General features: G+C 34.5%; 1 protein-coding gene across 2 annotated transcripts in view; it reads right to left on the minus strand.

Moving 5' to 3' along the window:
• Window positions 1-824: 824 nt before the first annotated feature.
• Window positions 825-24,638, minus strand: part of LOC149411246 (uncharacterized) — a 43,540-nt gene continuing 19,726 nt past the window's right edge. The window contains exons 3-13 of one of the 2 annotated variants that reach the window (XR_016304906.1): window positions 24,439-24,598; window positions 22,749-22,957; window positions 21,232-21,432; window positions 18,565-18,720; window positions 18,267-18,462; window positions 16,811-16,992; window positions 15,779-16,034; window positions 13,021-13,172; window positions 11,639-11,798; window positions 2,271-9,975; window positions 825-1,768 (exon numbers count right to left, since the gene is read on the minus strand). Coding sequence is in view for 1 of the 2 variants with exons in the window: in XM_089647518.1 (XP_089503644.1) it covers window positions 9,796-9,975; window positions 11,639-11,798; window positions 13,021-13,172; window positions 15,779-16,034; window positions 16,811-16,992; window positions 18,267-18,462; window positions 18,565-18,720; window positions 21,232-21,432; window positions 22,749-22,957; window positions 24,439-24,598 (1,852 nt within the window). In the remaining variant the exon portion in view is untranslated. Of the gene's footprint in view, window positions 9,976-11,638; window positions 11,799-13,020; window positions 13,173-15,778; window positions 16,035-16,810; window positions 16,993-18,266; window positions 18,463-18,564; window positions 18,721-21,231; window positions 21,433-22,748; window positions 22,958-24,438; window positions 24,599-24,638 lie in introns of both variants that reach the window. The other variant, XM_089647518.1, reaches the window with a different exon arrangement.

The following is a 24,638-nucleotide window of genomic DNA, read 5'->3' on the forward strand; positions in this document are numbered from 1 at the left end:
TTGATTTCAAATCAAACCATAATTTATAGTATGTGTGCAAAATTTCAGTCCGTTCGGCATAATGGAGCCAGAGAAAACAGCTTATAAAATTCGAACCCAAGTCTTGCGTTGGGGTTCGTGAGACAGAATTTTTTTCACAAAGTGCTTTTAACTGACATATTTTTATTGATTCCACATCATACCATAATTCGTAGTACATTTGCAAAATTTCAGTCCGTTCCGCAAAATAGAGAAAGAGAAAAGGGCTTTTAGTTCGAACCCAGGTCTTGGATTGGTGCCCGTAAGACAGTTTTTTTTTTCCAAAATGCCTTTTCACTGATCTATATAGCTTTTCGGGTTATGTTGAGCCGCTGTGTGAGTGCTCAACAAATATTAATTTCTCCGTTTCTGTAACATTGATGATGATATTTTATTGCCTACATCAGACTAAGCAAACGCAGCTTTACTCAGCGTTTATTTCTGAAAGATAGGGATTATATTTTATTTTATTTTAATTATTTTGTATTTTTGCTAATAAACTGGGAAAAACACCGTAAATCTTTATAAACGGATTTTTTTTATTTTTTTACAGAATACCGGTACCAAATTTAATTATCCCATTTTTTTCTTGTAAATCCTCCCTGTGAATTGATGTCCACTTCTAACTTTTGGGGTATTTGGAACCACTGAACCGCAGGGATCTCAACTGTACAGCATTGTTACACTAAACGTTAAATAAATAAATAACAGGAATAATAACATTATATTATGCAAAAAATATACTCAATAATTATTTTATTAAAATTTCATAATTTTATTAAAATATTTGAAACATTAGACCCTGAATAAACACAATGTTTTAAGTTTACATACATACACACATATTATAATATAATGAAGAGAAATGCACAAACATCTAATAATTATTTTACCTACATTATTTACAGATGATATTTTACAGATATTCAAAGTTTGGGGGATAAACAGGGTGTTCGGGGATAAAGTTCACGAACTTTGCCTGAAAACTAAGTTGAAATTTCGGAAAAAGTTATTTACTTATAGAATCACCTCCCAAAGTTTGTGCACTTAACCCCCTGACACCCTGTATAACTTAATAGTAGAAGCAATATCAACTCAATGCCGGGAGCCCGGATGTATACATTGTATGTATTTGACTCCCTCCCAATACTGGCTAATATTGGGAGAGGTTGGGATAATTCTGGCTATTCAAATATGGACAAATCCATTTTCAGTACATTTGGAGTAATTAAATGTTACTGTAAATGAGCTCCCGCCAAATTGAATCAACAGTAAATTAACGTGTTGTTTTGCAAAATGACATTTTTGTAAATTGTACTGTCTTAGCAGAGTATTTATAATTTAAGTTAATATAAGTATTTAGTATCATAATTTAACTATTTTGCATAAGTAGTTTCCCCAGAATAGCTGCGTATAATCAGAGAAACGATTTTTTCTCCCTCTTTTTATACAAAAAAAGTTATAGGTATATAGAAATCGAAAGATATTTTTACGGTTTTAATATATTTTCATAACGCTAAATAAATGTAGTAACATGACTTTTTCACAGATAAAATAAGTATGTTTGCATATGACGAAAGGAGACAATAATATTAAGAAATATTTACTTGCCAAGTTAATAAAATATATTTTAGTAAGCTAAAAGCATTTTTTAAGATTCCTATAAAATACCATAAAATCGAGTCAAGTGCGGTTGAGCTGCTAGGAGTACGCCAGTATTGAAGCGGTAAAAATCTGATTGAAGTAGTGACTTATACACGGTGTCCGGAAACTCGTAGTACAAGCGGGAAACTGGAGAATCTACACCACATGGGGAACCCAAAAAAACATAAAGTTTTTTGATTTGAGCATTTTCAAAAAAAAAAAAAAACCAAAAAAAAATATTTTTCGGCTATTTTAGGGTTAAAGTTTTTTCTGGTGTTTAGGGTTGAATAACAGATGTTTTAACCCTGCAGAGCAGAAATATTTTATGATTACACCGGGTTAAATGAAGGGTGATTTCAAAATAATGCTTCAAATCCGAGTTTCTTCATTTGTTTTACTTTCAAATAGTTTTAATTAGTTGGGTACTTTGATCTTAAGTAATAATTTATAAAAATTTGATTAAAAAAAAAAAAAAAAAAAAAAATCAACTTCAAACTCGATTTACTCGATAACGAAAGCTCAAATAAAAAAAAAATATACTACAAAATCGACTCCAAATGTGATGTAGATTCACCAGTTTCCCGCTTGTACTACGAGTTTCCGGACACCCTGTATATGTATATGACTCAGGTGGATCTTTCGTTAACGGGATAAAACAGAACTCCATGGTGGATTTCAAGCGTTATTGTAACCTTTAGTATGATATTGTTAACCTTCCCATCCAAAATTATTTTGATTGAAACTGACCCCAGCAACAGAATTAAATTGTATCGTGAATTTATTGATGTAGGCTTAGCTTTTTGATTATGTTTTTTTTTTATATTGAAAAAGTTCATAAATTTAAAAAAAAATTAAAAATGATTATATTAAGATTGCAATGCATTCTACTTTTTTCTTTAAAGAAAAACATTTTCTCGAAAGGAATAAATACGGCAATAAATTGTGGCAGCTTGAAGGGAGGGTTAAAGGGTTAAGCATTGAAAATACATTTTGTTTTTAAAACCATCTGTGAGAAATTATCATTCTACAATTAATATGAATAAATTTACTACTTTGTGCAATGATTCACCAGAAATGAATAAAGTATTAATTCTGTTTACAAATTAGTTTTATGTTCAAAAGCAACATGTTTAACAGTTTATAATTTCTACATTAAACATAAAAATCTAAAACAATAAAAGACGACCATAGAATAAAAAATAAAACTAGAAGTCCCTTCCATAAAAAATTTAATAGAAACCAAAATTGTGCTAATGACTTAGTATCTATTGGTTCTAGACCGTTTAACATGCGATCTGTCTCTTTTACACTTGTCTGAAATTGTATATTACCATCCCATTTGAATTTCGTAATCATGGTATATCACTATTTTGTGTATTACTATTATATATAAGCCCAAATCGGGCTTATATATGGATCACAAAACATGCCAACATGACACTGTGTGTTATTCTTTATTCTATGTCTGCGGCCATAATTTACAAAAATCAACTCTTATTTTATTCAGTAATAACCATAGACATTCAAATTAATAGACTTGCTCTAACATGAAATCTGGGTATCGTTTCGACGAGCTGAAGGCAAAGCACGGGTTCGAGAATGCTTTTGATAAACTATCATCAGACGTACATTGAAATAACCAGACTACAGAAAAGTAAAGTTCGCCAAAGTAAGGCAAAGCTTTGCAGCACTGTCCATTGTGGTACTTTTCTGCGCAGGATCAGAAGAGTGTTCGTTCTTAAACGAAAAATTGAGTGAAGTGGGTAAATTATAGAACATTGTGTCTAACTAAAAAGTGTAAAAATATAAAATTTTAGAAAGAGGCCCAAACTTTTGTTTACCCGATTAGGATACGTAGTTAAGTTTTTACGAAGTCAGCAATTTGTGCGCCATTTTAAAAAGGACTAGTAATTCGTAAGCAGATTTTATTTTCGAGGACCAAATGGTGATATTACAATACGAGTTGCCTGTATACTATCAAATTCATTTTTTGACAAATCACCGAAAGTAGGATGGCCATGACGCCTCCCATGCTCTGCGCAAGTTGGTTTGTTCCCCTTTCCCTGATTGGCTTTGAATGTCTATGGTAATAACTACAAAACAGCAGTTGTCCATGAATTTGAATAATTATTTGTGTGCCATTCTTTAAATTTTAGATAGTTAACAAATTAACAATAGTAGACGTACTAATAATAAGAACCCAAATATATAAAAATAATTTACTAATACTAAAGTTTGAAAAAAAATTTACTTAGGTTAGGTTAGAAACTTTAATTCATTTAGTTAGGTTAGGTTATTTTAAGTACTTTAGCCCATGTCAGAGGTAACAATAAGAAACAGGTAGTTTTACAATAAAGTAGATAATATCAAGTCTTAAGTATTGTAAAAATATTTTAAGTACCATGTTAAAACTAAAATGTTGTGTTTAACTTCGACTGAATATATTTTTTTTAAATCATATTTTATAGATTCATTAAAAAAAGACTAACTTATAGTAAAAATAATTTTATGGTGCTTATAGTGCTATCTCTTGGCAATTACGACTCAAATCATTTTACATTTACATCTTAACAGTGTAAAAATAGTGCTTATCCGTCTCTCCTCTCTCATTTCAAGGACTTGAGAGTCAAACAAAGTTATCTTCAAAAAACATACAAATAATTCTAGGCCTCATATTCAAATAAATTAAATACACAAAACATACTTACCAATAATTCGAGAGCTTAAAGTCAAACAGAGTTATCTACAAAAAAACATGCCAATACTAATTGTTTGTTATCTTAATTTATTTTTATACATATATTTTTTATAATATAATTTATTTGACTTTGAGACCTGGAATTATTTGTATGTCTTTGGAAGATAACTTTGATTGACTTTAAGCAAGCGATTTAATCCGGGTCGATTAATTCCAGTGGCGGTTCGTGCAATGAGACAGGGGAGGCTGTGCCTCCCCTAAAACAGAGAAAAAGGAAAAAAAGATACGCATTTCCCATACTATGTTACGCGTTGTTTAGTTTGAGGCGTGCCTCGCAAAAGTTCCAAAGTAGCACTGATCATTTATGATTTTATTTTCTTTATTCAACCGATAGTTTATTAGATTGGATTTTTCAACCACCATACGGGCAAATACCCAAGTTATGGTGGTCAGATTACTTTGCCATTTGATTAGATCACCGATTATTTTACTGCCATAAAAGACCGTCGCATTGATTTGATCTTCCGCTAACGTAGTATGTATGTTGATCTGTAGGTAATACATAATACTTTTAAAAAATGTTTGTGCCCCCCACTTTTCAATCTCACAAACTGCCACTGCTTCCTTAACCCGCCTCACGATTTTGCACAACCAGGTGCTATTAATTAGGTTTCAAATTAAAATAAACAGACATTTATATTGCTTGATACATATTTGGCATTTGACTTTCATATATAAATATTTACACTAGCTCCACACAGAAAATAAAATACAAAATAAAATAAAATACACTCCCCTGAGGAAAATAATCTCCCTCGGGGCCTATATCCCACACAAAATAAATATAATTATTATAATCAAATTAATATTTAATGTCATAAAATATGAAAATAATATTACCAATAAATTTTGTGCAAAAATAATAGTAGTGAACTAAGAACATAAATTTAAATATAAGTTTTTAAACATTCAAATTAAATATATGTTTTTAAACATTCAAATTAAATATATGTTTTTAAACATTCAAATTAAATATATGTTTTTAAACATTCAAATTAAATATATGTTTTTAAACATTCAAATAAAATATATGTTTGTAAACATTCAAATTAAACATGAGTGAAAAGGTAGAGATTCATCGTAAGTTACGAGTATGTTACAGCTTAATTACTTTTAGTAATGTTCAATAGTGACATTCATTCATACATCAAACTCTTTTCTTTCTTCCAGACAATAAGAAAAAAAAAAGAATTTGCATTCTTCAATTTCTAAGGGTATCTAAATGAAAATATTCCCGATATTTTCTCTTTCGTTTTCATGCAAGATGTGCAAGAAGGAGGATAACAATAGAAGTGTTTAGTATGAATAACATTATTTGTTGACGACTTACAACGGCCCTCTGCTGAGGTTGACTTTGAATTCTGAATACATTTTATTATAAATACTTATAGCTATCATTTTTAATTCACAAGAATTTTTAATGCGAAAACTTCGTTTGCCTTTCGTTTACCTAGCTTCAACAGAATAGAAAAAATAAATAAGTTTTCAAAATGCCTGCTTTTGTTACTACAGCAATGATATGTTTTTCAAAATTGATTCCATTAAATACAAAATTCAACAACCGCAAAGTATTATGTATTCGACAGTCCCAGTTCCAATGATGTGCAAATTGGTAACTTTTCATAAAGATTTTTATTTGCTGTAATATATTTTTCCCGTGAAATAAATGCATAGAAACTTTGAACATTTATTAATTTATTTTAAATATCAATTAGAATTAATGAACCAATTATTATTAAGCAAATGAATCTATTGAATGCAACTCATCTGCCCCTTTGAATTAGACAGAAATGAATCACACTAATTGATTTAAGGCGATGCCATACGTAGTAATGCAAAATCATGTGTTTTTGGTATGAAAATTTGGTCGCCTAGAAATGTTTCAGATGCTTTAATTAAATACTGCGAGTAGAATACATCTTGGCCTTTGAAATAATCGAGTATTTTTTAGATAAGTCTTTTTATAAAGCCAAAAAAAAATAATGTATAAGGCCTATGAAAACTGCTTTAATGTTCAAAATCTCCTACTTACGAACCCATTTTCGGTGTTAGGCAATGCACTACGTCATGTAATATTTTAAATTGAGCCGCTATCAATAACAACCCTTACGTAGATGGCGATAAGGTTTAAATTCCCGCTTAAAACCATTCGCCTGTTTTGATTTATGCAAGAAAAAAACATGGCCAAAAAGTGCCTTTTATTTTATTTTGTGGATGTTCAGGCATAAATATTTAATTTTTTTCCGATCATTTTATAAATAACTTAATTTGCCACATTATACAATAAAATCATAACCGGAAATGGGTTCGTAAGTAGGAGATTTTGAACTTTAAAGCAGTTTTTATAGGCCTTATACATTATTTTTTTCTGAGCTTATCTAAAAAATACTCGATTATTTCAAAGGCCAAGATATATTCTACTCGCAGTATTTAATTAAAGCATCTGAAACAATTCTAGGCGACCAAATTTTCAAACCAAAAACACATGATTTTGCATTACTACGTATGACATCGCCTTAAATACATTCAACAACAAAGATGAAAAAAAAACTTGTTTTATTGTTACTTGGGTCACTGTTATACAATATAAAAATACCAATACATGGAGGAAAGTAATTTCAGAGATTTTGGTTACCCCTGTTGGCGATGGAAAAGTTAAATACTGGATCAAAAAGTCATCATAGTTATTACTGCATTATAATAGAATATTCTATAGTGATTGATTGTAGAAGAACGAGTATTCGATTCATTAATTCAGCACTATATATTATCTATCGTCCCGTGTCAGGTACTTCAGAAGTCCCTGGAGGGACGGTACCGCCCACTTTGGGAATCACTGTGATGAATGTATATGTAATTTGATATCAATTAGTATTTATACCATACAATATTTATAAATACAAATATTGCATACTTAAAAGTGACTTTACATAAATCTTAAAAATCTTTGATTATAAATTTGCCGAGACATTTTTAAAGGAATTGCAGTAAAACACCCTTTATAAGGTTCCCACTTAACCCCGGAGGCCTCTGGCGTAATGTCAGAAGGTCGGAGTATATACAGAGAATAAAATCCAAAATAATGGAATATTTTTTAATGTATCCTAAAACTAATAACTGTTTAAGAAAGGTGAGTTCATATTAGAAATTAAATTTTTTAAATATTGAAATTTTGAATACAAACATAATTTTTTTTAAATATGGTACGCTTTTTTTTTTTTGAACTAATATTACGGACATCAAAAAAATAAAAACACACACATTTTATTGGACAAATGCATAACAAACATTATTATCACCTCACTTTTTTGTCATTTCATATAAAAAATAATTAATAAAAAATTCAAGTTTCATAAACTTGTTGCGGTCAGAACCTTTAGTTTTATACTTCAATTTTTTTACTATAAAACTTGGTATTTTCTCTTTCTAATGCCGTTTAGATCATACTTTTCATCATGACAGTAAAGAAGACACAACAATTTCTATGAGATCATATGAGCTCTGCCCAAAGCGTACAAATTACTATTTTTTTTTTATTTGCCTGAGGGTTAAGAAGTTTTTACACTTGTGATTTGTTTTTCAGCTCCTTGAAAAATGTTGGATACAGAAATTTTAATGTTTTAAAGTAAATAATATAAAAAACACACTTTTACAGTTTGGTAATATATAAACTTGAAAAGCGCACAAATTGTAATTTATCTCTAAAATTCAAATTTCCACAAATCAAAAAATTGTTTCGGGATTGTTGACAAACTTCAACAATTGGTACTGTCAACAGTACAAGGTTTTCCCAAATAAAAAGTTTTTTCCGCTTCATAAGAACCTTGTAAGAGGGTTTTACTATATTTACAATTTATTACAAGTAGATGTAAGATAGGCAATATAATAAATTATTAGTATGTATCATCAAAGACATGTTTTTAATTTTATGAGTATAATTTATAATACATAATATTATATTGACTTGTGAGTGTAATAAAATTCAGTACGAATGCCATATTGTTTACGTCAATAAGATATGAAATAACACAGCCTTTTTACTATGGACATTTAAACAAAATATAACATAAAATTAAAAATAAATATGATTTTTTTTATTATAATTAATGTTGATAATTTGCCAACAATATGAAAGGGTCAAAAAATTGACAGAATTATATAATTACAATTAGTGGCAGTTGAGAATGTTATAACCTGAATATATACAATATTAATATCAAACATAACATATGTATAATTTAGTTCATTGGAAAGATCGACATATTTAAATATGTATGCTGTTAATATAGATATTGTGCGTATGAAAATTTCTAGTTAATACCAAAAAGTTTTTTAATGTCTACGATAGAACTACGCACACCATAATTCCTAAATCTATTTTTGTGCAAAGACAATCATTTCCTAAAAATAAACTTACTTAACTTTATCTACGCGGCTGTCGCAAATCAGATCCATCAGTGACTATCCCAATATATGGATGTTGCATATGTAATCCATCAGTGCCTATCCCAATATATGAATGTTACTTATGTGATCCATCAGTGACAATCCCAGTACGCGGATGCTGCATATGTGATCCATCAGTGACTATCCCAGTACATGGATGTCGCATATGTGATCCATCAGTGGCTATCTAGTACACGGACGTCGCATAATATGTGATTCATAAAGTTTCACAAAACACGCATCTACAATGTGTCAAAACACGATGCGTGGTGTGATAGATTGCATTAAAAAAGCCAGCAATGTAAAGTTTATCATCTGGAAGCCTTTAACTGGCTGAAAAATCTCATTCCACTTTCACCTCAACCAACTATCCCCAACCACACCAAGAAAAAGAAAAAATCCATTTATATTATGGGAGACTGACGAAGTAGTAAAGAAATATTGAATAAATTGTACGATTTTTTAATACCAGGTTTTCTGCTTTCAATATAATATTATTATATGGATCCGTCAAAAGCTGAACGTATTATTATTATCTACAGTATTTGCTTTTAGTTAAAAGCAAAACAAATTATGGTGTCCTTAAATATATAGATTTTTTTTAGTTTTTACTTTTATACTCATCAGAACACGTGGCAAATCTATTTGAAACTTGTGGCAAAACTATTGGACACTTGCGGCAAAAATGGTTATCACACAAAAAGGCACGCTAGGAGTCTTTTGCGAGCTAGAAACGTAAAACTTGCAAGTGAATTTGATGTTTTAAACAAAATACTGCAGAAGTTGATCCCTCGGTATTTTCAAATAACCATAAAACACAAAAATTTTAGAACATATTTAGAGTTAAATAGTTCTGGAGAGATTCATCAAATCATTATAATTTATATACCATAGTATATAGTCAACATAAAATAAAAATGCTCATTTGTTCAGTCTCTAGTACAGTAACAGTACTTTCTTAATTGAGGTTGATTGTCATAAATGCAGCGGGCCTGGTCCCCGTATTTGTTGATGCGGGATATGTCGGACAGTTTGACGACAATGGAGTCATTATCCACGTTGTGGGAGAGGCTGGCTTCAAATAGGGCGCCACCGGGCATCAGGCGTACCTGGAAGCAAAATGAAACATTACTAAAACTTACAACACCATTAATTTGATTAATATCATACTAAATTACATATCACAAATACAGTAGAACCTCAATAATTCAAAAAACCACATAATTCGAAATTTTTGCCCGAAAAAGTCATCAGAACAAATTTTCGCACAACATTTTTAAAAATTAGAAAAAAATCGTTAATTTGAAAAGTTCTCTAATTCGTAATTTATTTTTCTCCGTGCACAAATTATCCTAATTAAAAAATATTGAATTTGTGTAAAAATGGCCGGCTAAATTTTTATGAATTTACTTTGAACCTATCTGTATTTAATGGCCCAGCCGCATTGATGTATTATACTAGATTAGCCTTGTCTAGTTAAATCCATTTTAAAAATGACACCACATAGCGTACGTCACAAATATGGAGATGAACTTAACAACCCAACTCTGTTTAAACTCCTTGTACAAACGTTCAAACTCGTAAGCGAAACCAAGGAACAGCGTTCATTTTGTTACCGAGTTGTTGCTGTAATTTGAATACAAAACAGTCACCAAAATAACATTTTTTTGCGTGAAAAAAACGCGTGATTTTAACCAACACATCAATAATTATCATGTGGCAGGCTCGTGCCATGTACTATTGTTTATATGTATTCGTTAAAAGCGTATAACACACTGCATGACGTCATGATTGTGACTAGTTTGAAAGATGACGTCAGAAAATTTACTTGTCGTTACTGAAATTCTATTAATTTCTGATATTTGTTAATGCGTTGCCTTCAATCTATCGGTAAGGTACTTATATATTTTTTATTCAGATAGCTGATAACATTTTCTAAAATAAAGTCCGAGATAGGTACAATCTAAAATATTTGGAACTGGGTTATTTTTGTGATTGAAAAAATGAACTTGCCCAGCATAGCTGACAAGCAAAATAGCTTAACTCTAGACCAACAAAAGGTAAAACGCAATGCACAGTGCCCATTTCGCATTGCGACACAATGCGTGCGCCTTTTCATAAATGTGCACGTGAACCAAACCAAAATTGAGTTGAGGTTATTTTTCAATGGTAACGGCTTGTCTAGTTGTATTTAGTCTATGCCCAGCCGCGATGATATTCAGTTGGGAAATTTTGATTTACTCGGAAATATGTTTACTCTTACGTGTTTTCAAATTTACGAATTGAACCGATAGCCACGATGGTAATCAGCCGCGAAAAATCAATTTACACGAGAATAAGTTGTGTTATTACGAATTTACCTTGAATACCTACCTGAATTTGAGAAGGAAGCCGCAGAATTCGAATTTTAGGAGAACTTCTTTTTTTTCTTCTTAAAATATCAAATCCTTTGAGAACTATTTAATTCGAATTTTTTTATTCAATTCGAATAGACGTTATAGATAAGGGCTCGTATCAAGTGACGTGCCAGCTTTACCAACCTTATCAACATGACAGATGGCATTGGTAAATACTGCCAACAGAACAGCATACACAACATACGATAGAAACCCGTTAATTCAATAAAAGGCATAATTCAAATTTTTCGCAAAAAAGTCCTCAGTTTCACATTTTGATCCGCGCACGGAAATTTGTCCATGTAATTCGAAAAAATCGTTTTGTGAGAAAATATATATGATATTATTTCATAAATCTAAAAGAATATGTGATTACCTTGACTTGGTACAGCTTCACCACCCCGATGGGTTTTGCAGACAGATCGGGCAGAAAGCCATCGGCATCGTAGGACCTCTTGAATCCAAGCAGACCCTCGGTGGCCGCCAGCGACATGGCCCAGATCACCTTGTCCAGGCTTAGTTCCGCACAACGATCCCTGTAATCAACATTCATGAATTATTGCAATTATAGCCTGGTTAAACAATAAGACAGCACAGTTAAAAAACGGAATATTGATAAAAGGAGAAGAAAAAAGACGAACAAACAACAAACCTAACCTATTAATTTATCACATTGTGTTTTGTCACCGTTATGTTTTATCCGGTTACCACTAAACGTCTAAATTATGTAAATCCATTTGAAGCAACATTCTGATATTGGTCCCTTACCAGGATGATATTGAGAAAATATTTCTCTCTGAAAGGTGAGAAAAGCCCATAATAATAATAATATTTGGCTAATTTATATAGCGCCGTTTTCGTGAGAAATCACCTCAAGGTCGCTGTACAAATATATTTCTTAAAACTAGCGACTTACGACTAAGGCCCATAACTATATAACCAATGAAGCGATAGGGATTTCTGGCCTCTTGGTTCGGATTCGGATGCGCTTATTTCAAAAATCATACCTCTGAAAATTATTTTTTTTAAAGAAAGACAAACATTCCCGGGTTACGAATAACCTGAAAACATTTTAAAATCTTCTTCTACCACCAAAGTAAGCGGAAAATATGGCTTGTGTTGTGATGGAGGACTTAGCCAGCCGAGGAATTGAACACTATTGAATATTACTATTTCTATATGTTGTCTATGCTCTAATGGAAATATCTATAGTCATACAGTAATTTTAACCTAAACAGATGTTCAAGTTTTAGAAAACAATTTAAAATAGTGTCTACATGCAGACTTCATAGTACAAAACATTATGTAGAACAATAATAATAATAATTGGATAGTTTGTTTTTACGCTGTTTTTGTGCAAAAACACAACAAAGGTGTGAGACGAACACCAATTATTTTAAATTAATGACTTATTCACAATAATTATATTTTTCACAATCCTTCCTCGTGAGGGATTACTGTTAAAATTAAAATAAAATACATTAGTGACATCTTTTAGTATTCGATAGAAGCTTAATCAAGCTCGCAACTGAACAAACTATCTGATTGTGGAAGTTCAAAATAAATTCATTTATATTCATAAAAATCAATTAATTTGGGTGGCTATCGCTCCAGTGAATCGAGTCTTTGGCCGTGCGCAGAAAGCGCGTTATTTATTAGTTTGCCACGCCACGCTCGCTTCCCGCACCGCGCATCATTCCGATGATGAAAAGATTTTTTGTTTTTGATCGAACTAGTGTGTGGTGGATGCACACTAACCGGAATGGAGAGGTGAGCTTGTTGATGGCCACCACGAGGTTGTCGCTCATGCGCTGTGGCAGGTCGGACAGCAGAGACAGGGGGCGCCACGAGAGACAGGCGCACCAGTGGGGCTCGATGCTAGCTTGACCGCACGTTCTGTTTACCGGGATCTACAACAAATATATATTGTTCAAAACATTACCTGTCTACCTCCTATACAAGTCCCAGCGAGAGCTTGTACGTACGTCATCAAAGATCATCCTCTTCCTTCTCCCACGTCTCTTCTCTCATTTTTCACTTATGAAAACGAAAAAAAGACAAAGATACCAAAACCATGATGTCAAGTAAACCTTTCGCTGGAACTAATATAATGATGAAATAGTATTTTGCTTAACCATATCTACACAGCTCTCACCTATGTGATCCATGAAGGTTCACTAGAATATATATATGTGTCAAAATGTGCCGGTGGAATCAAATTGAGAATCAAAATTTAAAAATGTACATACATATGTACAAATACATGCATGCCATACACACATTTAAAAATTTCATTTTTAATAATAGTATTTCAATTTTTACACAATTTGTTTGCCCACATCACAAACAGGTGTATCTCACATTTGTAAATTTTTAGGAGAGCCAAAAAACTGCTTTTTTTGGCAGGATTCTTACACATTTTATTAAATATTTCATTAGCCACTCGAGCGATAGCTACCCTAATGTGGGTAGATGATTTTTATGAATTATAATTTTTTTTATAAAATAAAAATGGGCTGAATAGAAAACTGAACACCCAAAAATTGTTCGAGTGGCTGATGGGTGAAAAAAAATGCATAGTTAAAACCCCATTAGCGAAACATGTAATAAAATGTACAAATAAAAACTTTCGGAATCGCTGGACACGGATTATATGAAATATTTTTAAATAAAACCTTCTGATTTACCTTAATTACTATAAAAGGAAACTGACTGCATTTGGGATATTTTTAATTTTAGCATTTTAATTTTAATTTTTAATTACCAAAATCGAAAATTCACTTTCGTTGTATGGGATGACAGCTGGAATGATTTCTGTTGATGACATTTTCTTTTGTTGGTATTCCTGATACGAGTGGCTAGAATTTGAATCATTTCTGAATGCAAATTCTAGTTAGGTACTGTTTTGACCAAACTCGAAAAATAAAATATTTTTATGTTACTTAAAAAATTTAAATTATTTATATTTACGTATTATTATAATTACTGTTTTATATAACCTAAACTATAGTAACCTAACCTATAATAATCAAATCTTAACTAACCTAACCTAAATCCTAACCTAACCTATATTTTTATTTGACGGCCGGCATAGTCCAGTGGTAACGCATTGGACTGCCATTCCGAAGGTCGCGGGTTCGAACCCGGCGTGCGCAAATAAATTTTATTTGATTGATTTGTGTTATTTCACAATTAATTAATTAAAAATAATATATAGTATATTTGCGGCACGTTCCAGAGTGGAAGATACTACCAGTATCGCCCTGGTGTAAGACCACCATTCAGAATTGAAACGTTGCTCCAAATGGCTTTAGCCGTGTTTAGTGACTAGATCTGAATAGCCAGGTACTTCCCCACCTTCCTCTTTCCCTTCCCCACTTACCTTCAGCCTCACAACATCCCCCAATTGGGGATGCCATAGTCTCACTGGCTCCAGACGGGAGCAGTTGGGACTCTTGTGAGGTATTCACTATAAAAAAAAAAAAAAAATATCCTAACCTATAATAATCCAACCTAACCGATAATAATCCAACCCAACCTAACCTAACCGAAAATAATCCAACCTAAAATAACCTATAATAATCCAACCTAACCTAACCTAACCTATATCCTAATAATAATCCAACCTAACTTATAATAATCGAACCTAACCTACAATAATCCAACCTAACCTAACCTAACCTATAATATCCAATCTAACCTAACCTAAATCCAAATAATAATAAATCAACCTAACCTATAATAATCCAACCTAACCTAACCTAACCTATAAAACCTCACCTTTTTTATTTTTTCTATTTTATAAAACATATCTAAATATCTTTATTTTATTTTTCCAGTTTGGCTAAAATAGTACCTACCTTAGTATTTGCATATGGTAAAAAATCTAGCCACTCCTATCAGGAATACCAACAAAAGATAATGTTATCAACAGAAACGATTCCAGCTGTCATCCCATACAACGAAAGTGAATTTTCGATTTACGTAATTAAAAATGAAAATGCTAAAATTAAAAATATCCCAAATGCAGTCAGATTCCTTTTATGGTAATTAAGGTAAATCAGAAGGTTTTATTTAAAAAATATTTCATATAATCCTTGTCCAGCGATTCCGAATAATTACCAAACTTTTTTTGGCTCAACATACTAAAAAGTTTATAAATATAAGATACGCCTGTTTGTATGGTGGGCGACGAACTATCTCTCACGTGATGAGTGTCCGGAAACTCATAGTACAAGTGAAACTGGTGAATCCAAATCTCGTTTGAAGTCATTTAAGGTACAACTTTTTTGATTTAAGTTTTTGTTTTCGAGTAAACCAGTCAAATAGGGTTATTATCAGCTGTTTAATGTCTTTTAAAAAATGCACCAAAGCATAAATCCTTATGTGGCAAAAAAAAGAAAAAAAACATTTTCTGGGTTCTCTGTAATGTAGACATATCAGTCTCTGGCTTGTTTCCAAGCACCGTGTTTACTACATAGTTAATGTGGTATTAGTTGTAATGTGATAAACTCACGGGTCCGAAGAGTGAGAGCGATCGCGGTGGAAACTTGCTCTTGATGTCGTAGTGCTTATTGGGGTTGATGCCCAGCACATCCAGTAGGGTGGCATGGATGTCAAAGGGGGTGGTAAGGCGGCGGGTGTTGGCGGCCAGCTGATCCGCCTTGTCGGCGTGCGCCGCCACCGGCACGCGCGGCCGGGGCAGCACTACGGCGAACCACGGCAGCCTCTCTTCCTGCTTGCCCTGCAGGGTGTCTCGAATCTCCGCAAATCTAGAATTGAGTTTTTTCCCAAGTGAGGGACTGTTAAAATGTGTGGATTATTTATTTAACCCCTAGAACAATTTTGGGAGATATTTTAGTACACATAGAAAAATGTCGGATACAGTTAATAGCACTTTATTTGAAAAACACTTTGTACAGGCTGCAGCAAAATAGACGGCGCAGGTTTTGAAGGGCCGGTACATCCCGTGTAGTGGAGGTAGGAACATGAGGGGTCTCATTGTGTCGGAAGGGTCGTGCCGTTTTGAGTCGTTACCATGGTTTGGTCAGGTCAACACCGGGGCTTTGTCGTCCGCACGTTTCTCGAAAATGGAAATTTATCTAAATTATGACATTATAAAAATACAAGACATTTTACATTGATTCATACTAATCGAACAAAAAAAGTAGCATCGCTTATGCAAAGGATAACAATTCAAAGAATATGTGTGTACGAAATAGATACACGGACGGCCAACTAAGTATGTCCACAGGATAGATTCAGTGAAACAAACTTTTCGCTTGTCTGATATTGTTTGTTGTTTCTTTACATTGTATCATTTTTTTGGTTAGAATTTTTAACCTCACTAGGACAAGCCTGTGTTGAGGTTATATGATATGATTTATGTACTTATTAAAAGTTCATTGAATTTCAAATCACGCACACATGCATCGACAACCAAAATGAGCATGTTTAATAATACAGTGAAGTTTTCATGCTTTTTTCCGGTCCCTTGGAAAACCTTGTAAGAGAGTTTCAGTGTAGCTGTTTGAAGCTCCGTCCGTACCTGTGGCCGTGGTCCGACATGATAATTAGGATGGTGTTGTCCAGCACGCCGGAGGTCTTCAGGTCGCGCATCCAGGCCTCGAGGTCCCCGTCCGCCGCCTGCACCAGGTTGTAGTCATCGTGGGACAGCTCACCGTGGAAGGCGAAAGCGAAGCGTGGGTACGCAGCATACACGTCCATGAACTGCAAATACAGTGACACTTTTAGTACAAGTCACAGATGTTTTGCAGAAGGAAGGGTGCGTGGGTTCGAAGCTTTGATGCGCCACAGAGTGGCCGGAACGAATCCATGCCACAGGAAATCTGAGAACACTCTCGTCCAGGCTGTCGCCCAATGCCACAGCGCACCTGCAGAGTTTCCCTCAAGCTACCATAATATAAGTGCTAATAATAATTTAACACATTTATTAATATTTTTTAGTTTGATATTATGTTATTTCTTTCTTTTTACATTACTCTTACGTATTCTATTTACATTGTTATGTAGCCGTTTGAATTGTATGTAAGAATAATGACTAATGCTATCAGCATCCTGGTGGCCACTTTCGGAACTAACCGCGTACGCCGGTTCCCGGGCCCGCTGTTCGCTTGCCGGTCTCTTTGTAATCCCGCGTTCAGCCCCACAGCACGTACCCCGAGCGCGTCTTTTCGGAAGTTAAACAGAATTCAAAAGAATAACCAGACTAACATCTGGATATTCACCCTAAAATCATTACCTTTCAACAAGGAATATATTATAAACTTCTGACAGGATGATGTTACCATACCCCGTATGTATAAGTTTGTAATACTTCGTGTTGTTCTCCTTTGTGTATTGTTGTATGAAGCCCTGCCATAATATATCGTTGTAAACTATCACTCTTTTGTCAATATAAAACCTCTCTCCCGCTCTGAATGAAGTAGCAGAAAATGATAGCTGACCTCTCGGCTTGAGTAAAGTCCATATCGTGCCTTGAATGAGCTAGTCTGAGGATTGACATCGGTTGACTAGTACTCAAACCCCGCATCTCTCATTATATTGCACTGTCACCCTTCGTGTACTGCACGAACACGGGGGCCTACTTATAGTGTAGCACTATCGCCCAACGCTACTTTCCTAATAAATGTAGCAACATATACGGCAGAAAGTGTATTGCAGCTACTGCTTTGTTTCGCAAATAAATAATATTATTATTATTATTCTAAAAAAGTTTATGGATTACAGATATCCTTAATATCCGAGGGAATTAGGTAATACATATCACAATGCGTCACAGATAAAGAGATTAAAAGATATTATTGAAGCATGGCATGAAAAGTACGGCCGCATGTAGTGGTCCTGTCTACATTATCTCCCATGACAAGAAGTGGTCTTCCTACTGTCTGAGCCGGTCGCCGTTGCAATAGGGAGACCACTTCTTGTCGTAAGGGCTGGTGAGCACGAAGTACGGCTGCATGCAAGTTTCCTGTCTACATTACCTGTCTAGTGTAATCCAGCATCAGCTTGTGTCTGGGTCGGTCGCCGTTGCAATAGGGAGACCACTTCTTGTCGTGGGCGCTGGTGCGCACAAAGTACGGCCTCATGTAGTGGTCTGTCGGCTGCTGCGAGAACCCCTTCAGGCGGTATGTGAAGATGCCAAAGCCGGGGGTGTCCTCATGAAAGGCGGTGGCGTAACTGGACCAAAATCAAAACATGTAAAACAGTAACCTAACCTAACAGATATTCAGCTATGTAGATACTGAGAGTATCTTCAAAAGTGCAGTAAAATAAACTCACCCATTATTGGCAAAGTGATTCCACACAAAAGGATAGATGTCCACAAAGCTGGCCTTGTCTCCCATCCTCTTCCTGGTGTCAGGAAGCTCCAGTTCTGTCTGGCCGGTCAGAATTGGGATCAGGGCCTGTGGAGTGCCATCACCCACTATGTTGTATCTTCAACACACAGAGAGACATCAAATTACTACATTTTGTTGAATTGTTGAAGAACGACATGTCAACTATAGGAGCAGACAGCTTGCGATTGGTTCATGAAATGCACGATCCCTTAGCAACAAATTAAAGGAGGTGGACGATGTTTTCAGAGACCAAAAACTCCACATCCTTACCGTCACAGAAACTTGGCACGAGAACAGTGATTCGTACTCAATTAAGAGACTCTAGGGAAACTAGGGTATGTAGTGCTCAAAGCAGCCCGACCTAGTGGGGAAGAACCTTCAAACAATATCTCACATGTGAATCACGGGGGTGTCGCGATAATAGCCCGAAAAGGATTGCGGCTAAATAAAGTATCTCTCGGTACATTTAACACATTTGAGTATGTTGGATGCAGGTTTCTTCTTCAGAAACTTTCAGTCGGACTCTCCGACACACTCATTATTACAGGTGATATTACTATTCGTCTAGAGCGCGTGACATCACCAAACATTATACTTTCTTAGATCTATTAGCCAGCTTAGGATGCCGCCATTGGATCGACGACCCAACTCATGATGCTGGTGGTACATTAGATGTACTAGATATTCGGGATATAGGACTGTCAGACCATCGGCTTGTTGGCACCGATATTGATTTTAACCCGCCTAAAGTACCATATAGAACAATTGTATCCAGGGAAAGGCGTAAATTTAGCTTTAGTGATTTTCTGGAAGAGTTACAGACCTCTCTATTATGTCACCCAATGTTTGGGAAACAAAGACTCCAACCGAACCTGTCAAGATATATAATAAAACACTTTCATGTCTGTTAAATAAATATGCCCCGACAACATCAAAAACACAAAAAGTTTGAAAGTCTAACGGCTGGTGTGACGATGAATGTCGAAACCTGAAGAGACTTATGCAGAAATCAGAGATGTCCTATAGAAAAAACTCTTCTGTAATTACAAGAGACGAGTGGATCCTTGCTCAAAAACATTATACGAGTAAAATCAATTACAAAAGATCACATTATTGGAAAGAAAAGATTGGTTCTGAGCGAACCAACCCGCGACGTCTCTGGAACTCAATAAAGACTGTAATTTCACTGTTCCGACGAAGATAGATGCCTTCTCAATTTCTTTTCGGGAAAAAGTTTAATCCCAAAAACAACAGTCAATCTTCTCGGTGTCAATTTAGATTCGGACTTATGGTTTTAAAGTCAAATAAATATGACCCGTTTTTTTCACCTAAGTCAACTCAAGTCTGTCTGAAGAAACCTTCCTACAGAGGCAACAAAACTACTTATCAACTCTTACGTAGTCTCACGTCTCGACTAGTGCAACGGAATTTATGCTAGCCTTCCAAAATATCAAATTGACAAACTTCAATTAGTGTTTAATGCAGCAGCACGGCTCATAAACCGGGGGCTCTAAATATTCGCACATTTCAGAACACCTTTTTAACCTTCATTGGCTCAAGTGCCGTGAAAGATTCCAGTACAAATTATGCTGGATGGTGTTTAACTCCATCAATGAAATGGCCCCACCCTACATCTCTGAACTATTCGTCCCGGAAAACGCTGGTCTGAGGCAGTCAACTCTTAGATCAGCAACATCATCAGCTGTAGGCAGACTGATGGAACCTAAGCGCAAGCCAAATACTAAGTTTGGTGATCGCGCTTTCGAAGCATTTGGGCCGAAGACTTGAAATAAACTCCCTCCAGAACCAAGATGCATAACAAGTCAACAGAATTCAGGTCTTAACTAAAAACTTACATTTTAAGCTCCCAAACCCTTAAATTAAATATACCATTCCCGAGAGTAGTATTCTTGTATTGCCTATAATACATCCTAATCACACTTTTCTTATTGGATGAAATCTGTCTTATACCCAAGAACGAATCACATTTAGGAAAGTGAATTCTGATCAAAACCTTGTTCTGTAAGCATAAAATTTGCTTTTCCTTTTCAGTTTTGTAGCCATTACTTGGCCACAGACAAAAATATCCAACAAATTATAATATATTAGTGCCGCTAGTGGAAATACGTCTAAGACCCTGTTATACATAAACAAAGGAATTCACAACTCTCTGGATTTCGCAACTCTCTACACGAACCGACCACATCTCTATACCTTGTTTGCCTACTCTTGTCTCGTTTATCCAATAACTTGACCTTGTTAAATGTAACCGATATCACTACAACTGATAAGACATAAACTCAGGTTTCTCAGGTCAGGAAACTCAGGTTTTCATGACGAATGGTAATTGATTAAATTGAACACCTGAAAACTAAAGTTTAAGCTGCTGCCCCACATAACAGGACGGTCAGATGGCCAAACTTTTCGGGGCGGTGGTTTCAGTTAGTATGGATGAAAACAGTAATAATAATAATACTATTTGGCTAATTTATATAGCGCCGTTTTTGTGAAAAATCACTTAAAGGGCGCTACAGTCTGTAGGCAATATTACCCTTGATCAACAAGCAATGCACGTCAATGGGAAAATAGTTGAAAAAAAAATTCTTACCCTCCCATAACCTGTGCATTGAGTTCTTCTGTCAAGTACTTGTAGCTCTTGGGAAGTTTCCGAATGAAGGTGTTGCGAGAGAGGGAGTCGAACCCAAACATGAGCACGTTGTACCGCATCGCCTCCCCGTTCAGCTTGTCCCAGGAGAGGCGCTTCTTAATGGTCTCACTGTCCCGAATGCCCACGAGGTAACCCGTCCAACTGGAAAATAAAAAAATTATTTGAATAAAAATTTATTATTATTTTAAATGTACCCCAATTAGGGTATATTTTTTACTCTTACTTCTTACATTTGTCGCTATCCTATACAATGTTGGCCTTTTATTGCATGAACGTGCTGCATGATTCCCATCATGCAGCACGTTTTGACACAATATTATAAATGTTTTAGTGAAACATAGATAAGGTTAACCAAATCCTTTACACTGTAATCCTTTTGCCCTTAGTCATTCGTTAACTTAAAAAAACTGAGGACGGGTTGTTTCACAGTGAACAATTCATCAAATTTCAACGTTAATTTTCAAGTTCTGTGAAAGTCCTATTCAAGTTATGTTATTGTATCATTATGGTAACAGTAGCTTCACATAACTGAAATAATAGCATGACTTGACTAGAACTTACACAGAACTTGAAAATTAACCTTGAAATTTTTATGAATGGTTCAAAACAACCTGTCCTAACAACCTGTTTCTAGATACTCAAATGGTTCCCGTTCCAGGCGTGTTTAACCTTTTGAACAAATTGTGACTAATTATAATTTGTTCAAAGGCTGAAAAGCACCTAGATTCGGCGATTAATAAGAACCATCAAAATGGAAGAAAAAAAGGCGTTGATTGGCTACATTTGACAATGTTACATTTGAATATCAATGAAACAACTGACCCAAAATTTGAGGATGGGTTTTTAGAGAATTTGAACAATTCATCAAATTTCAAAGTTGATTTTCAAGTTCTGTTATTATTTCAGTTTTGTGAAACAACTGCCCAATAATTATATAATAACAGAACTTCAATAGAACCTTCACATAACTTGAAAATCAACTTCATAATTTGATGAATTGTTCAAATTCTCTGAAACAACAAAACCTAAGAATAGATAATATATAATATAAATGTATAAATCAAATAAAGTGGTTTTAAACAAATAACTTTTCCCATTTGTATCATATCTGATTTATTATTGTGTTGCCAATCGAACGTGATTTCTTTTAGTAAGTTACAAACATTATTTGAAGGTGCAAAATGCCACAAACAGAAAGCATGTTTTGAGTTTGTCCCATCACGCACTCCTGCTTTCAATGGATACGCACAAATTTTGCATATCCAATGGATAATTTCGGCGAAAAATAACTTATCGTGACGATTTTAATTTTGCTTTCAAAACATAGTATTTGAAGATGTCTGACTAATGAACTGGAGGATCGATAAGGAAGTCACAATTTTGAATGTTTCTTATAAAAGCATGATGGTAAAACCAAGATCTACTATCCCATTATGTATTAAAATTGTACCACATACGTTTCGGATATTCCCGTGATTTTCTGCTTCCCTTCACACTCGGCAACCACAAAGTCGGAATTCCTGAGGTGATATTCATCAGTGTTGTCCACAGTGACGGGGTCGGCCAGGGATGTCTCGCTGTCACTCTTCCACAGGATGTCGGAGTAGGCGCAAGTCACCGAGCGCATGCGTGCCATTAATTCAGGCTTCACTTTGCAAATGTGCCCCTGGTAACAAATCAAAATCTTAACTATAGACAGAAAATCAAGATTTATTGAAATAATTAATATAACCCCGGAATGTTTGTCTTTCTTTAAAAAATACAATCAATTATTTTTAATACAATTTTGGTATAATACAGTCCACAAAGCGTAAAGGTCATATATTATCCATTCCTATTAGAATCCTGGATTTTTCCTAACCCCTTACATACACACTACTCAATAATAGTATAGGAATAAACGGAATAAGCCATAATTTGTTTATTTTTTTGGCAACCTGGAGTGATTTTCATATAATCGATCCATTTTCTTAATGTACATAAAATATTTACTGCATTTTTAAAACTTTTTTTCACACGGTATTTTGTGGATCATATCCCCGAGTAAAAACATAATTGAGGAGTTGGATGCAATAATAACTTAAGACAAAAATTGCAGTTTTGAGTAAAACGCATTCAAAGATTTTTTGAAATTCGTAATATTAACTTTTAACTAGTGTTCAAACTTTTTTGTGCAGCTGTGTGTACGCTGCGTAAAATCTATAGAAGTAATATTTACACAGCAGATAAAGAAGGGATTGGAGATACCAAAAAGGCGATGGGAGCAAAAACAGCTTGTTTAAGTTGCTATTGCATCCAGCTCATCAAAAGTGTGTATAACCTTCCAATACTGTGTACAACCGGGGAAACTATATCGCCACAAGTCGGGCGACGCTGTGAGGCAGACTAAGGAAGGGACTAATTTGTTTGTGGGTCTTTGTAGCTCATTACAAATGTGTACTGTTGTCAGAGATGTGCTTTATTTCAAATAAATCCATTTCAAATGGAAATGCAAAATGCAAAATGGGTATTTTCCATTTTGCATTTTAAATGCTTTTCTAAAAACCATTTTGCATTTTGCATTTTAAATGCTTTTCTCAATGCATTTTCCATTTTAAATGCTTTTTTGCAACATTCTTCCTACTATCTCCACTCATCTTTTTTTCATAAGCCCCAAATATCAGTCGGTCCTCAACCTCGATATGTGAGATAATTTACATTTGTCAAGTTGCTCCCTGGTAGGAGCCCTGGCAATTGAGTGATACCATTACAAAAAATACTGATTCAAATACTGAACATGGGGCCATGACGCTGTAATATTAAATGTTAGATAGCAATTTCTATGTTTTTACGTTGGCAACATTAGTCCCGCGCAAATTTGTTGTGATTTCATAATCTGTAGTCGTGGTGTTTTTGGATTTACCATCATGTAATTAATATGTTTGTTCTACATTGATGTCCATTATTAAATGACAAAATTGTTTAAAAATTCTATAATTATTTTAATTGCTTGACCTGAGAAACCATTTTGCATTTTAAATGGTTTTGGGTACCCATTTTGCACATCTCTGACTGTTGTACATTAGAAGGAGTTGTAAAAAGGATGCATTCTCTTGCTATAACTGTGAATGGGTGTTGTGAGTTTGTGGTTGGTTAGACTCGACTCACCACACATATGGCCCAGTCCGAGCCTCCCTTGGAGCACTGCAGCGGGGCCACCTGCTTCACAAACTTCATCATGGAGCTGGCGTTCACCGGCAGGTTGGGGAAGTTGCACGGCCCTCCCGGGTCCAGCAGGATGCTCTGACGTATTGCGGCCAGGCTCATTCTAGAACAAATACAATAATAAAATATAGTAATGCTTACGT

Source organism: Hesperophylax consimilis, chromosome 26 (assembly GCF_061612785.1).
Source record: "Hesperophylax consimilis isolate HC1 chromosome 26, BYU_Hcon_1.0, whole genome shotgun sequence".
Classification (NCBI taxonomy): Eukaryota; Metazoa; Arthropoda; class Insecta; order Trichoptera; family Limnephilidae; genus Hesperophylax; species Hesperophylax consimilis.